Source organism: Zootoca vivipara, chromosome 3, assembly GCF_965207765.1.
Source record: "Zootoca vivipara chromosome 3, rZooViv2.hap1.1, whole genome shotgun sequence".
NCBI lineage: Eukaryota > Metazoa > Chordata > Lepidosauria > Squamata > Lacertidae > Zootoca > Zootoca vivipara.
Genome location: NC_142586.1, coordinates 106,383,823 through 106,400,506, shown reverse-complemented (window position 1 = coordinate 106,400,506; position 16,684 = coordinate 106,383,823). Strand labels below are relative to the sequence as shown.

Sequence of the window (16,684 nt, the reverse complement as noted above, 5' to 3'; positions counted from 1 at the left end):
CTGAAAAAGTTATCCCCATGTTTCTTTTTCATTTCCAAACATGATACCTGACTTTACAGATACCATGCTTAGTAAAAGCACTAGAGGGCACCATTATGTCACAAAATATCCTTCCTGATGCAGTCTCAGGGAAAGAGAAGCAGGGAGTGGGGAGGAGAGAATCTTGCTGCAGTTAAACTCGGCTGAAATACCCAGCCTAGTTCTTTTTGTTTCCTCCACGTTCCAAATTCTGTAATAACAACCCTTCCGTGCAAAATCTTTCCCACAGGGTTTCTAACCTTGAGGCTTCTAACAAAAGCACTAAAACAAGCATATTGACATTTTAAACTAGGGAGTGGATGTGTAAACACTTGTAGCGGTTGTCTCCCGTGACTGGCCTCGTTGAGACAGATTTGGGGGATGCAGTGCCTGCTATTTCAGATGGCATTTGAAGTTTTGACCTTTGCAGGGGCGGTCTTTGTTTCTTCTGTCTTACTGCGTGCAGAAACCTCTGAGATAACCCAAAATGCAGGCAACCTCCCCTCCCACCTCCCAATTCCTCATCTATTTTGTAAAAGGTGTTTTGTATTTATTTCTTTTCATTTTCCCGTCTGATTTTTTATTCTTATTTTCCTCTCCTTTGTCTGAAAAAAGGCATCTCGTAAAACTTAAGGTTTGATGTGTGCATGTGGATACATTCACACTCTTCAAGTGTCCCGATTTTCCATGAACAGTCCCGGAATTACAAAAGCCGCCCCAGCTTCTGATTTGTTCTCAGAATGTCCTGACTTTCACTGGTGCTGCTCCCACCGAGCTCAGGGAGGAAGATGTGTCGGTGGCGGCTGTGAGGGAGCATCCCATTGCCTCTCCGTGGCCACCACTGCTGGCCTCCTTCCATGGGTAGCTTGTGGTGGCTGCTGGAGAGCAGGTGAAGAGGAGGAGGAGGAGAGGTTTTGGCCACCAACGCCCCCAGCTAGCCACCTCCAAGGAGTCTGCCTGCCTCCTCCCACTCAGCCGCCCTACAGCTGGGGGGGAGGCAGCGGGCGGACCATTTGGGGCAGCGCAGAGCCTGAAGGCGCCCAAGCCACCGCGTCACTCCCAGGAGAGATGTGTGGCTCAGGCACACTGCAGGGCCCACATTGAGTGCCACCCAACATTTTGTCACCCCCCCCCTCAGTGGTGACACATGAGGCAGACTGCCACCACCACACACCCTTCCTCCGCCCCTGGCCCCAGCCCCATGTGATGGACCGGCTCCCTGGGTGGGAAGAAAAGGGAAGCAGAGTCGAGCACAAGGAGTCTTGATTCTGTTTATTTTTTTTTTTTAAATGCTCTGTGTATCCACATCCAATATTGGCCCTTTCTAAAAAAATTATTTATTTATTGGCGTGTGCTTTTCTTTTTCGTAAATTTGTGTTCCCTAATTTTTCCCATCTTAAATTTAGGTATTCACATTTCTGCAGCAATTTGTGGTTTGTTTGTTTATTTTCATTAAGGGGGCCCTCCTGGAAATCTGCCAGCATTTCAGAAGGGTGGGGAAATGTGGATGCTTCCCCCCACCCAATACCACAAATGTGTGAGATCACTTTTCAACAGTGAGGAAATAACCATGAAGATAATGGGAAAGGCTTTCCACTTACGGCATCCATTATTTGCACTGTTACCTTGGTTGAAAATGGCCTCTTTCTATACTGTAGCTTAGCATTATGTTCACAAGCATCCCTTCCTCGGACGGAGCTACGAGAAAGAGATTGGGAGTTCTTGTTTTCAGTTAGTTGTGTTTTCATTACACATAAATCTTAAATGGTAGTTAATCTTAACTATGTTTTATTGAAACAAACTGGTTTCATGAACCATACTTAGGTTGACTTCTTTCCAGTGCACCACAGTTAAGTCCAACCACAGTTTGTCCAGGTTCAGACATAACGGCAAACTGTAGTTAGTCAAATATAAAAGTGAAAGCTTCTAATTTCCTCCACACTGCTCCATTGGAGGAGGAAAAGGGAACAGAGAGTACATAAGGCTTTTTAGGCTAAATCATAGTTTAGAATTTCATCTGAAAGCAATCCTTTTTATTATTATTGTTGCATTATTTTAAGCTCTCTCGTAGTGCAAATTCATGAATACCAAACATAAATACATACACATACTAGATTTTTTTAAAAAAACAAACAAACAACCACATCTCACTTGTGAGTGTTTTCAACCATTAGCAGCTGCATTCTCATATATCTTCAATCAAAGTGGTGTGACACAGTTTCAAAACTGAAGCCCTTCGTAAGACACTGTGCAGATAGATCTATTGGCCAGTGGTGGTTGTTGTTGTTTTTAAAATCATTTTTATTAGAAAGAATTGTGTTACAAAACAAACAGACAAGAAGTACATATAGTGTCTCCACTTTCAATTTATAGTCTTTTTCACATTTCATTAACATTCGGTTTGAGACACTATTGTCATAGACTGGGGGGGGGGCAAAGAGAAGGGGAGAGATTCGATTTGAAATGTGTTGTACACTGGTGAGAGTGGCTGAATGTTTGTAGGCATTCTTCTGGCAACAGATCCTTGCAAGCTTATTCTGCTTTGCTCAGATGTCCCTTACTATTCTAACCAGTGATAATGAAAGACGGATAACGGATAGCATTTGGGTTCCCTCTTGTGTCACATAAGAGGGTTTTCTCGGAAGCCCAAATGATTTACCAGTGGAGCCTCCCTCCTCCTTCCATGGCAAGAAGCTGAATGATTTCAATTTTCCATTAGATTAGTTCCTATTGTTTTATATAAGTCACCCCGTATTATTATTTTTACCGTGGTCTATGTGTCTGCATTTCCCTCTTTCAAGGTCGATAGAGAAGGCTTTTCCAGGTTACTAGGACTCAAAACTTCCCTGCCAAAAGAGAGAGCAGACTTGTTAAGTGTCAGCAAATGCACACTGGGTTAGACAAACAAGCAGCCATTATGCCTGTTGTCCGTATCAACATGCACACAAGTTAATTCCAGCAACCTTGCCATAGGGTGATGAACTCACCATGTAGCAATAGCAATCTCTTGCAGAGGCAGAATTCCAATTACTGCTGTATCTCCTTTGCTAGTGAGATGTCAACCTCTATATGTCTTACCAGTGTCATCTTACTTCTTCTGTGTAAGAACAGAGGAGGTCAATGGCAGTGTCTCCCATTGCATTCATAGCCACAAGCCCTATGCAATTGTTCAGTGAATAAATGTGTGGAGGGGGCAAGTTGTGCCAGCTGACCCAGCTCCTGGTTGTCATATGCACATCTGAAGCTCTTCCCCTTCTTGGATGGTGGAGAGTCTTAAAGGGGTAGTCCTCTTTGTCCTGAAGCCTAGCTCACTACTGCCTTTCAATCACTTCCTATCAAGAATAATAGGCTCTGGAAAGTGTGAAGTCCTTGCTTTTATAGGCATCCAATTCCTTAGGGGAATTTGTCTTTAAATGCTGTCCTGATTGCAGACTTCCTGCAGGCATTTGGTTGGCCGCTGCAAGAATACAGTAGAAGGGCCTGCATTCTAGTGCATGGAACTCTAGACTCAGCGGGCTTCTGGGCAATAGTCTCAGGTGTGATGTAATGTACAGGATGGGTGGCACCTGGCTTGAGAGCACTACATGTGAAAAGGATCTAGGAGTCTTGGTAGACCACAAACTTGACATGAGTCAACAGTGTGATGCAGCAGCTAAAAAGCCAATGCAATTCTGGGCTGCATCAATAGGAGTATAGCATCTAGATCAAGGGAAGTAATAGTACCACTGTATTCTGTTCTGGTCAGACCTCACCTGGAATACTATGTCCAGTGCTGGGCATCACAGTTCAAGAAGGATACTGACAAGCTGGAATCATAGCTGCCAAGTTTTCCCTTTTCTCGCGAGGAAGCCTATTCAGCATAAGGAAATTTCCCTTAAAAAAAGGGATAACTTGGCAGCTATGGCTGGAATGTGTCCAGAGGAGGGCAACCAAAATGGTCAAAGGCCTGGAAACAATGCCTTATGAGGAACGGCTTAGGGAGCTGAGTATGTTTAGCCTGGAGAAGAGAAGGTTAAGGGGTGATATGATAGTCATGTTCAAATATATAAACGGATGTCATATAGAAGAGGATGAAAGGTTGTTTTCTGCTGCTCCAGAGAAGCAGACACGGAGCAATGGATTCAAGAAAGAAGATTCCACCTAAACATTAGGAAGAACTTCCTGACAGTAAGAGCTGTTTGGCAGTGGAATTTCCTGCCAAGGAGTGTGGTGGAGTCTCCTTCTTTGGAGGTCTTTAAGCGGAGGCTTGACAGACATATGTCAAGAATGCTTTGATGGTGTTTCCTGCTTGGACTGCATGGCCCTTGTGGTCTCTTCCAACTCTTTGATTCTATGATTCTTTGGGTTCAGCACCTCTGTGCCCTTCCTCTCCCAGCTGGTTCTTCTTCTTCTTCTTCCTCCCCCCCCTCCTCCTCCTCCATGTCAGAATTCTGTCCGCTGCCCATGGTCAGGGTCATGACATAAGTGCTCACTCTGACAGCTCCCAGCCCGGCATTTTCATATAAAACACAACCAAATGACACAGAGCACTTAAGCAACTGTAGATGTTTGGCATGTTCGTGACTCCCTCAAATCCTTCTGCATTAGCACATAGGGAAGAATTCAGCGTGGTGCTAGGGCAATCGTTCCATCAGCACAAGCTTGCCAGATTCAATCATTCCCCTCCCCTCACCCATGGACAGTTTTTGGGGTTCTCCCAACCCCCAAGGCAATTCCAGGGGGAGAGGGGGGAGAGCACTGTTCCGCTAGTGGAAGTACTTGCCCAGGTTTCCGCTAGTAGACTAGTTAGCTGAATCCTGCCCAGGCTGCTATTGTCTTTTCATCAAATACAGTTGATTTTTGCAGCATCTAGCAACTCAAATCATGCAACAATGGCTGGGGGGAGGGAATATACAAACAACAGAACCAATTTTTTTTGCTGTGTTTTCTTCTCTCTCAGAGATATTGGTGGGCTGTCCCCCTGATAATTTATGTTCATAATTAATTTGTTTGGAAGGTGAATTTGTTTAGCTTCTAAAGTTTGAATGTGTCATGAACTGATTTCATTTTTGTTGTGTCAACATTTCTTCATTTCCTCAATCAGTCGGATAAACAAGGCAACATACTGTTATAGAGCATTATCCACTAAATTTATTTCAGCTGGACTTAATCCATAGTCATGCTAGCTGAAGTTAAAAAGAAGAGAGAGGCTTGTGTGGCAATTATTGGTCTCCCAGACTGCCTTCTTCCTGCATTGATCAGAGAAGATTCACGTACAGTAGGATATGAAAATTTGGAATTTAAACTGCCCAGTAAGTGGCAGAGTAGAACTGGAGAAAACAGTGCAGCTAGGCCCTAACAGATGCTGAGGTACTGGAGAAACAGCTTTCATCATGAAGCAAAAGCAGGTCTTTACATCTCTTTGCTATAAATAAGAATTCTGGTTGTGAATTTTATGGAGGTTCAGCAATTGGTGTAAATTAAAAATGCACAGTATGAATAAACTAGATAGGTAAGCAATATCAAGAACAATGCAAAATGCAAGGAACCAAAATGCCTGAAACTACTGTTTTTGACAGAATACCCCTCCTGGTTGGTGCCATCCCAGTCATTAAAATTTGTGGAGGAAGCCTTGCTTGTGTTTCCACTGCTGGGCAATACCAGATGGGCAGTGACCCAGGTTAGGGCCTTCTTGGTGGGGACACCCTCCTTGTGCTTCCGCAAGGTTCTCCTTGCCTTGAGAGGAGCAGCATGCACAATTATCGATTTAATTTTGTCATCTGCATCAAGGCGCATCTCTTTACCTGTGTGTTTTGTGTTCGTTTCTTTAGACCTTTTGATTTGTTGTGCAGTCTAGAGGATTTTACCCCACTGCTGCTTTGAATTATGTAATGGATCGATCCTTTCTAGTCCAACATCCTGTTCTCCCAGTGGCCAACCACTGTGGTTTCCAGAAACTGATATTCAGAAACATACTGTGGAAGGAGTGTGTTGCCATTGTGGCTAGTGGCCACTGATATCTTTCTCCAGTCTGAATGTGTCTAAACCCCTTTAAATTTGCAATATTTGCTTTGTGTTGTTTTGTATTTACATCTTTGCTATTTTCTAATTGAGAACAATATGTCAGTAGGAATGATGTATAAATATTAATAGAATTGTGAGCTGCAAATATTTCCCCTCCCCTCGTGTATCCAGAACAGCTTATATTGTATCTTTGTGGTGGATTCTAATTGCTTGAAGTTACTTTGGGTACTATAAATATCCTAGGCATTTATTTTTTTATTTGGACAGAGTCTCCAAAAATTTAAATGAGAGCAAAGAGAAAATCAGGTTTCTCGCTGAAAAGAGATGCCTGAAATCTTCAACCACCAGGGCTAGTTTGTCATTCTGCATCTCTCCTGTTCCTCCATGTATTCCATTTCTTCCATGGCAGATGGATTACCATCTTCCATGGCAATCACATTATCTTTCCCCCCATTTAGCATGCACCACCAACTTCCACTCACAGTCTGTTGGACAAACAGAGCGCTCTAGTTTTAAATCTGCTTAATCTCTGTCAATACACATGCCTTCCACTTCAACTTGCTAGCAAAATGTTAGAGTCAGGAAGTCATTGAGATTCCAGAGTCTCATTTCGCAAGGAAATAAATCTGTTTCTCTGGTTGTCTTCTATTTTTATACATTTCCTTGTGCCTTGGAGTCCAAGCCATTTAAGTGACAGAACATGATATGACACACAGCCAGGAGCATGGTTCAGAAGACAAATACCTCTGGGAGAAACTGGAAACCAAAGGCAATATAGTGGGATAGAAGCACACTTCATCAGAGACCCATCCTAAGCTCATTTGCCGTTTAGACCTCCTCCTCTCTTCCCCTATTAGCATCATTGCCCTTTCTGATGGGTGTGGAGGTCCTTCTGAATGTGGCAGCGTATCTCTAGATGGTATAATTTAATCCACAGATGGAAGGTTTTCCAGAAGGTGGTGAGTCACAGTGTACAAAACTGTTGGAGAATTTGCAAGGCCACTTCAGAACACCAGTACAAGTCGAAGTGCAGTATTTAAAATATAGCATTCTGGAATCTGGGCTCTCATATCATATATACCTGCTTCCGAGCTTTCTAACTGATCTTTGTGCCAACTGATCTTGCAACTAGGCATGGGGAGAAATTCAATTTGGTTTGCATTTTATTGAGAAACTACATAACTCACACTTCTCTGACCCATGTGTGAACTGAAACAGATTTATTTTGTGATATTGTTCTCCAGCCAAATAGTGTGTACCAAATGTGTATATTTGTGAAAATAGCATACAAAGAAAATGCACATTGCAGGGGAAATGTGTGTATTGGTGTATACACAAAAATGCATGCGTTGGTTAAAACTGCATACAAACCAAACATCAGAACAAAATGCTGGTGAATTTTCATTAGGATATGTGTTTTTTAAAAAATTAAAAAAATCACAAATTTCTGCAGAAATGTAGGAAACTTAATTTAAATTTGACAAGAATTAGAAACTGGAATTCCCTTGAGAGTTGTCCATTCCTACTTGCAAGACCGTGCAGTTTCTGCTTCCAGAGCTTAGGGTTGGAGCCATTTGTGCTCAATGTCCCCAGAAGGGTTTCACAGTGTTCCCAGACAGAGGAAAAAATAGCTGCGAGAGCAGAGTTGAAGGCAGGCTCATCGTTGGCAGGTGAGGGATCGCTAAAAGACTGTGGGATGACATTAATCCATCAGGGGAGCAGGAGCCAAGTGCAGCACTGGGACTAAAAAAGTAGTTTAACCTTCAGTCTGAATTCTGACAGACTGTCAAATTATAAGCAGAAGATCCTGCTGCAACCTTCCTCCTCCTCATTGCGTCTATCAGGGAAATGAACCATTGCAGGCACTTGCTTCTTCTTGATCACTTCTTTTGTACATGTCAGTGTGGTGGGCTGGTGTACGAGGCTCCCTTGTAACATTAAAGAGAAGTGTCAGTCAAGGGGAGGGGCAGGGGAGGATTGTGCTGATGTTGATGATAAGCAGAAAGGCGCTGCTAAATATATATTTGGTGTTATGCGTAGAACGAAGCATGTGGGTTTCTACTGTTCTGTGTTGTTGTTTAGTCGTTTAGTCGTGTCCGACTCTTCGTGACCCCATGGACCAGAGCACGCCAGGCACTCCTGTCTTGCACTGCCTCCCGCAGTTTGGTCAAACTCATGTTCGTAGCTTCGAGAACACTGTCCGACCATCTCGTCCTCTGTCATCCCCTTCTCCTAGTGCCCTCAATCTTTCCCAACATCAGGGTCTTTTCCAGGGAGTCTTCTCTTCTCATGAGGTGGCCAAAGTATTGGAGCCTCAGCTTCACGATCTGTCCTTCCAATGAGCACTCAGGGCTGATTTCCTTAAGAATGGATAGGTTTGATCTTCTTGCAGTCCATGGGACTCTCAAGAGTCTATTGTTCTAGGGATCCATAAATGCAAAGAGGAGTTGTTGACCAACTGGCACCTCAGCAGTCAGATAGGAATCGGGAGAAGGGCTGGAGTGGAAGAAAGTTAGGGGTCCTTCACTGGCTTGGATTGCAAGCCAAGCCAGAGAAGAATGATGGGAGTTGGCATTAAACTGGAAACAATCATCGTAAGTTGCTAGAGTTTGTGTTCCATGCAAAGAAAGTATGACCTTGGCCAAGCCACTGTCTCTTAGCCTAACCTCCTTGCTTGTGAGTTCTTTGGAGGAAGAGTACAGTAGGATTAGGTTAGGACAAGAACAAATGGATTCAAATTACAAGAAAGGAGGTTCCGAATAAACATCAGGAAGAACTTTCTGACAGAAAGCGCTGTTGGACAGTGGAAAGAACTGCCTCGGAAGCTAGTGGACTCTCCTTCAGTTACATCTCTAAGCAATATTATTCGCATCATCTCAAAATGAGAAATCTAGATGTTCTTTGAAGGAATCATTTGCATGGGAGTCTTGTTTAACTGAAATTTATGGCCACCTCCCAAATTATTAACATCATCGGAACTTGGGACAGGCAATTTCATGATGTTAACTCAGGGAAAGTAGACACGCTGCAAAGGTAGTTCACTGGGAACATTGCATGATTGAAATTTGAGTAATGGGGCATACAGTGACTTGTGAATATGGTTAGTGTGCACTAAGAAATCTTCTAAGCCAGTTTAGTCTTAATGCCCCCCTCCCAGTTAAAGGGGGGCTTTGTGGGGTGACATCCTCATTTTACAATAATGAAGACACAGGAACATTGCTTCCCTCCGCCCCTGCATTTCTCTGGCACCATTTCTGAATGAACAGTGTTATTTCGCCCTGAATAATGAGGCTTGCCTGGTGTGACATCGCGAAGGTTGTAGCCAGCAATGCAATGAGTAAAGTTATTATGATAAAGCAATCTTCGTAACCATCCACCCTCAAATATCTGCTTTATCTTGTTGGAGCACATTTGGTGTGCTGCTGGCACCATTGGAAGACAGTGACTAAGAGCAGCTCTTTCTCTATCAGCAATCTGAAGACCCCAGTGTTCATTTATATTTTAGAGAAAAATCTCTTAAGTATTGCTTGACCCTTGAGTCTAAGCTATACACAATGCTGTGGCCAGTGATTCAGAACAGAAGAATAAATGTGTCATTGACAGGATGCTAACATTGAGCTTTGTCCCAGTATTGTTTTCATTCTTCATCTGATGGAAGGATCAATGTGTAGTGAATCATATATGTCAATCCTCTCCCATCTTAAACATGTTTGGTTTAACTCAGGGATGCAGAAATCCAGCCAATACTAAAAGACATAAAAGCTCAGTCTGTTGACCAGCTCTTGGGTTGCTTAAGAAGGCAGAAAGAAAGCCTACCCTCTCCACAGCTTTGTCAAAGATCTGGCCACTCCCTCATTCCTTCCTTATGAAGCCTAAACTGTAACAACATAGTAAAACATTCCTACTGAATAGCTGCTTTCAAGTTCCATCATTCTACAGGTTTCGATATAGACACAGGGCTGAACTCAGGAGGTGCTCAAGTGCAAAAGGGGTGCAAATGAAGAGCCCAATTACCAGAAATGTGTCTGCTTCAAATGGTGTCATTGTAAGGACTCTCTACCTTCCCATTCCTATGCCGTTTGGGAGTTGATGGTCTGCACAGATTGGCTGAAGCAAGCCAAAGGAAATCTTAAAAAAAAAAGTTATTAAACTTGAACTCTTATTCAAGTTATTATTATTGAACTCTTAGGTGAATTATTAAACTCTTAATCACATAAATATTTGCCAAAACCTCATATGTCTGTGATTTCACCCTTTCCAGCTTTGAATATGGGATTTTTATTCTACTTTTCAATTAGATAGTCAAAAAATGTGTGCAAGTTTTCAAGAATCCCTCCATATCAGATTCTGCATTTGAAAAGGGGGAAGGTTATACATTTAAATAATGGGTGGTGGTTTTGGGGGGGTGGAGGGGTGTTGCCAAACTTTGACTTTTTGCAACAACAGCATAAACTGTTGATAGACTTTTGCTGGAACTGGTGTTTCCAGGAGAACTGGAATGGGCTCTCATGTGCATTCAGTGCTCTGTGCTTTAAAAAAAAAAAAAGCTTCCCTGATTCTGCCTTTTCTCTTCCAACTTTGGAGGAGAATTCACCTGTACCTTATTAATGAGTGGCCAAAGCATTCTCCACCTTTGGAGAGTGTGAGCAGCCTCTGCTTGGATGCAGTGCTATGTACGTGGTGGCACTTTGAGAAATATTAGGGGTTTGTCTTTTGTGTGGTTTTGTACATGTGAGACTGTGTATTGATCCCGTTGCAAGCATTTCGCTGTAAACACAGGAAGCCACCAATGAGCAAATGTAAGCAGTTTGCAAATTATCATTCCTGCATAAAGCATCTTTTATAGAACATGCTGAATGGGACAACAGTGGCACTAATTCTTTAAAAATGAAGAATAAAAAGGACAGCAAAGCAGCCGTTAAACCCATCCACCAAAAATTTATGAGCCATTTGTGTATTGCTTTTTATAATGTGCCTTACAATGGCATGTCTCTGCGGAAGCAAATGATTAACACCGGGGGTGGGGGGGGGGGGTTAGAAGCGACAATTTTACCCCCAACACCCTATTTGTTTGTGGAGAGAAAACCAACATCAGTACCTCTAATACAGACTTTGACTTTTTCTTCTGTTTGACATAGGACACATTCCCCTTGCATTGATGAAAATATATACACAGCATATGTGTGTTCATGCCCTGGCTATGTGATTTCTCACAGTGTATTTTGTTGTCTGCGTTGGGCTAATGATAAGAACCACATCAACGGTTGCCCTAAAGCAGAATTCATGTGCACAGGCTGAAACGGTGCGAGTGACTACATAGCAAGATATGATGTATTCCTTCCTGGAAACCAACAGGCTGCATGATTCAATCCCTCTCTCCTTGCCCAAACTGTTAGTATTGTGTGCTCGGCTTGATAATTCAAGCCATGATGTAATGGGACTCAAACAGAGTTCGGATCTGAATCAGATTGTGACATTGGTCTCTAGTGACTAAATACAAGGAAGAGAGCCAACCAATTCATGCATATATGTTAGCATTGGAAAATAATCTAAAATTATTCATGTTGACCTTGGAATCAAGGCTCAAAAGTGGCCAAGAACTGAAGACTGATTCATGTTTTACAGGTTTGCAGGTTTGGGAAGAAGGTTTGAATTCATTGACAGGTTCAGAAGGGCTCACAATTAGTAGTGGTGGCTTCCCCACATCTTCCTTCCTTTTTTAAAACTTAAGGAGAGCCTTCTGGAGGATGCTGATGGCCAATCCACTCCAGCATCCCGGTCTTACATTGGCCAACCAGATGCTCATGGGAAATCCACCAATAGAACAAGAGCACTCTCCCCTCTTGTGCCTCCGTTTTGTCCTGCTTACTCTCTCACAACCCAACCACTCACCCTTCATTTTCTCCTTCTGCCTTCCCATAAAAATCAAATCACGAACAAAGAACTTGCACTAAGTGGAAATTCTGAATACTGAACCACAAATAACTGAAGTTGTTGTATTAAATATTTCCACTTCATGCAAGTCACTTGTTCACAGTTTGATTTTGTAATAGAAAGGAGGAAAGAGCAAAAAGAGAGAAGGGGTGGGGTGGGGGGGGTGAGAGAGAGAAAGAGCAAGGTGAAAGAGAGAGAAAGAGGGAAAGGAAGAAAAGGTGAATAAGGAAGAAGGTCTTTCAGTTTTACCCCACCTATAGAGTCAAAAAATGGTGCCAACTTGTCTACAATTTGTTCTCCTTTTATTAGGGTTGCCAGACTCAATAGAGGACAGGACTTCTGTGCCTTTAATTGCCCTGCTCTCTTTTGAGTCTGGAAACCTTAAAGAGAAACCAGCAGACCCTTTGCTTGGAAATTAAACAAAGGGTCTGCTGGTTTCTCTTTAAGGTTTCCAGACTCAAAAGAGAGCAGGGCAATTAAAGGCACAGAAGTCCTGTCTTCTATTGAGTCTGGCAACCCTACCTTTTATATACCCAGGTGCAGGGACTTACTAAGCAGACAGGGGTAATGTTCCACTAGAACCATATTGATGGCAAAACTAACACAGCTGTCTGTATTCAGCTGAGACCACTGTGTGTTTAAAGGGCTAGGATGTCACTTTGGATAGTCATGGCTTCCCCCAAAAGAATTTCAGAAGCTGTGGTTTGTTAAAGATGCTGAGAGTGGTTAAGAGGCCCCCTACTTCCCTCACAGAGCTACAATTCCAGAGCTCTTTGTGAAAAAAGATTGGCTGGTAAACCAGCCTGGGAATTATAGGTCTGGACAGGGAATAGGCCCGTCTCATAACAACTATCAGGACCTTAACGCTCAGCTCCCAGAATTATTCAGGGGAAGCCATGACTGTTTAAAGTGGAACCATAAACACTTTCTAAATATGGTGTGAATGCAGCCTAAGTTCTGCTCAAAGTAGATCCATTGAAATTATTGGACCTCAGTCAGTCATATCTATTAATTTCAGTGGGTCTTCTCTGAGCATGACTTCCTTGGATACAAGCCGAAATCTTGCAGAACTGCAAACACAAGACTGCATTTGGATCCACTACCCTCTAATGCTAGCAGCCCATGGGAATATTTTTTTCTCAATCCTTTATTACTGCTCATGTGGCTTGTTACAACTTTTGCTCACTGTGTTCAATTTCTTGTTTTTTCTTATATCCACCTGTTTCACTTTTCTTCCTTGGGCATGTGTCACATGTGGGGTTTGTGTGTGTGGAAATGCGGGTTCAAACACCTGAACTAAATAAATGCAACTGGGCAATCATGGCAGCTGTGACTAACCATGCACTTTGGCTCCCCAGGTGACTTGTACATCGGAGGGGTAGCAAAAGAAACCTACAAATCGTTGCCCAAGCTGGTCCATGCGAAAGAAGGGTTTCAAGGCTGCCTGGCCTCCGTGGATCTGAACGGGCGCCTCCCAGATTTGATCTCGGATGCTCTGTTTTGCAACGGGCAGATAGAACGCGGATGTGAAGGTACGGAGCGATCGTTTTGTAATCCTGTCACAGCCCCTTCAACGTAAAGTAAATATGCATATGCCTCATCATAGGTGTGTTGTAGCAACTTCCCCCCTGCTGTGTTCTGTTTATTTGCACTGGGATGGTGACAGTTTCCTATCTTCCCCGCTGTCATCCATTTCTGCTCTGCTACCGATGCTACTAAGCCAGACCTGTTTTACATTATTAATGAAGGCGGATGCCATTGTGGGAGAAACGTTCGCTGATGGCACAAAACACAAATTGAACCTGAGAACATTAACTTATCTTCTTGAATATAATCGGCAGAGTCTGCTCTTCGCCAGCGACAAGCTGATTTGCATGTCTCCGTTTTGTTTGTGTCGTATTTTAATTAATTGTTGTGATAATTAGCTCCCGTGCAGTACTTTACATCATCATGGTGCTTAGATGATAGTTAGTGTATAAATTAGCTAATTGAATTGAAATGCACATTTCTCTCTCTCTCTCTTTTTTAGCACAGGTTGTCTGTTTGCATGAGATGTTAAAGTGTTTAGCAGGGTCTCAGGCTAGGTTCAAGGTTTTTTTTTAAAAAAAGGCTATGCTCCTGTACCTATTTTCGTTGCTGTATTCCTACTGCCTAACCTGCAACATTCAAAGCGACAACTCAACCCACTAGCCACATATGTTGTCCGGCCAGGAGCTTGATAAATCTCATGGCTTTTCTGTCTGCTTGTGACTGCAAAGACATGGAGATTTTCCCAAACCTAGCAGGCTACGGTATGAGTTTGATAGGCTATTTGTGACTTGATGGCTCATCAACCACACAGGCTTTCTAAAAACATTTCAGAATAATAAAATTGGCCGAAGTTTCAAAACCTTACACTTCGGTACGAATGTAGAATAAAGGAAGTCCTATTGATTTAAAGGAGGATTGTGTAGATGAAAGCTTCATACCCAAAGAAGAACGGAATTGGGTGTGGATCAAGACCAGTGTTTTTTTGGGTTCCCCCCCCCAAAAAAAGAAGCAGTTTGGAGGGCCAGGTCACTTGTGAAGGAGAGGGACAAATTATCAGGGAAAGTCAAGGTGCTGTGTTGGGTTAACTTTGCCTCCCTTCCACATCAGCCAAGACCAAAATGGGTTGTATGTCCATGGCAGAGGATCCTCACCATCCCAAATTGAATTTGTGGAGTTTGCATCTCCAGCACATCAGTGCTCCATTTTAACTTTTCCACATTAAAGCTTTAATCTAACGTTTGAAGGACGTAGCATAATACATAGGAATTGGGCAATAATGTGCAATTTGGTTTCTGGTTTGAGGCCATCTTAGATTCCTCAACATAGAAACCATCCCCACATTTTAAAAAAGTTTTTTGTTGCATTTACACCTCCCACCTTTTTTCTCCAAGGAGCTCAGAGTAGTATACACAGTTCTTTTCTCACATCCACTTTTCACTGTCATATACCTGGCAAGGTTCAAAAGCATGATGTTGATGGGCCAGTTGAACATATGTGTTTGGCCCTTCCAAAAGATCAGTTTCCACATTTATTTCCAACATGAGGTGAGAAAAAGAGTGGCATGACTCAGTCCCTCAGTTAAACCCAATTAACTAGCCATTTTGCTATCCCTGAAAAACAAAATTATTTGGATATAGGCGAAGAGATTGGAAGCAATCCAATTAATCATACCTCTGTCATGTTGATTTTATTATATGGTTGATTCAGTTTTAAATTAAGGACTGCATTTCCATATATTAATCTGCCTGGACCCTGAGATCATCATACAAGGCCCTTCTCTGCATGATACCTCCAAAGGAGGGTGGCAATGAGAGAGCAGGCCTTCTTTGTAGTAGCCCCCAGTTTCTAGAATGTTCTCCCCTGAGAGTCCCACTTGAAGCTTTGTAATAATGTCGTTTGCCAGGCAAATACATTTTTCTTTCTGGGGCATTTGAGCACCACCAATAATACTGCTTATTGTATTGTTAAATACAATGTAGCGGAAATATTTTGTCAGGCATATGATAAGCATTTAAAAGCATATTCCTGATAAAATTTACACTTAGCACCAGCAGTGTGCAGAGCATTTTGTAATGCACAGTAATTTGTGAAAACATAAAATCACAATGACAGGGACAGTTCATGACCCACCAAGCTAAAAGGACCCCTCCCCACCCAACCCCCATGAGGGATCCAAGATATCACTTGATTAGTGATGCTCAAACAGATAAACCCCGAGAAAACCCAAACCAGCCTGTTCCAGATTTTCTCTCTTACATATGCCTGTTCTTCTTTTACCCCTTTCTAATTTTAACTTGATGATTAACATTGAATAGCAAATGTGTAAATAAATGCATAAATGTACAACATCCAAACACCTAAAGGTAATTTCACTTTATTTCGCAAAGAGCCTAAATAACACTTTCTAATGTTGGTGAGAGAGGGGGCAGAAGGTGTTGTACAGTTTAAGTTATTAGATCTTGGCATTAAAATAGCCAATTAATGTTGAAATGCCCAAATCCTTAAATATCACATGTTCTATTTGTCCAAGTTGAATACTGGTCAGTAGCTCAGTCCTGTTCGCACAAACAAACTGGGATGTTGGGAACATGAGTTTAATATTTTTATCATGTGAACAACCCTGAGATCTTCAGATGAAGGGTAGCAGATTGATTGATTGATTGATTGGCCCATGGAAAGTGTGGCATACATCGAAATTAGCAATATACTACTACTTCTCTCCATGCCTAGCCCTGATCTCAGCCACTTTTACTTCCTCATCTAAAAGGCCCCCAAAGCAGATTGAGTTTTGGGGTGGTAAATGGAAAGTAAGAGCAGCTTGCTTTGGGACCCATGTGACATGACACAGAGTACCAATACAGTAGTACCTCTACTTACGAATAAATCTACTTACAAATGTTTCTACTTACAAACGGAGCTCTGTCCACCATCTTGGATGCGGTTTAGATAGGATTTTTTTCTACTTACGAATTTTTAGATAGGGTTGTTTCAACTTACGAATTTTTCCTCCCAATGCATTCCTATGGGATTCGACTTACATTTTTTTCGACTTATGAATGTGCGTTCGGAACGCATTGAATTCGTAAGTAGAGGTACCACTGTAGTGACTTGGACGCTGATTAAGAGGGAGATGGGATAGCTGAGTCAGTAGCCACAGAAGCACCACAATTAGCCATTGACACTGAGCGAAAGGACCACC

The 16,684-nt window shown here is 42.5% G+C and overlaps 1 protein-coding gene across 30 annotated transcripts in view; it reads left to right on the top strand.

The window, feature by feature from the left end:
* Positions 1 to 16,684, top strand: part of NRXN1 (neurexin 1) — a 961,778-nt gene that overhangs the window by 494,915 nt on the left and 450,179 nt on the right. For all 30 annotated transcript variants that reach the window (XM_088666850.1, XM_088666849.1, XM_088666847.1 and 27 more), the window contains one exon: positions 13,314 to 13,487. In XM_088666850.1, the coding sequence (XP_088522976.1) occupies positions 13,314 to 13,487 (174 nt within the window). The remainder of the gene's footprint in view (positions 1 to 13,313; positions 13,488 to 16,684) is intronic.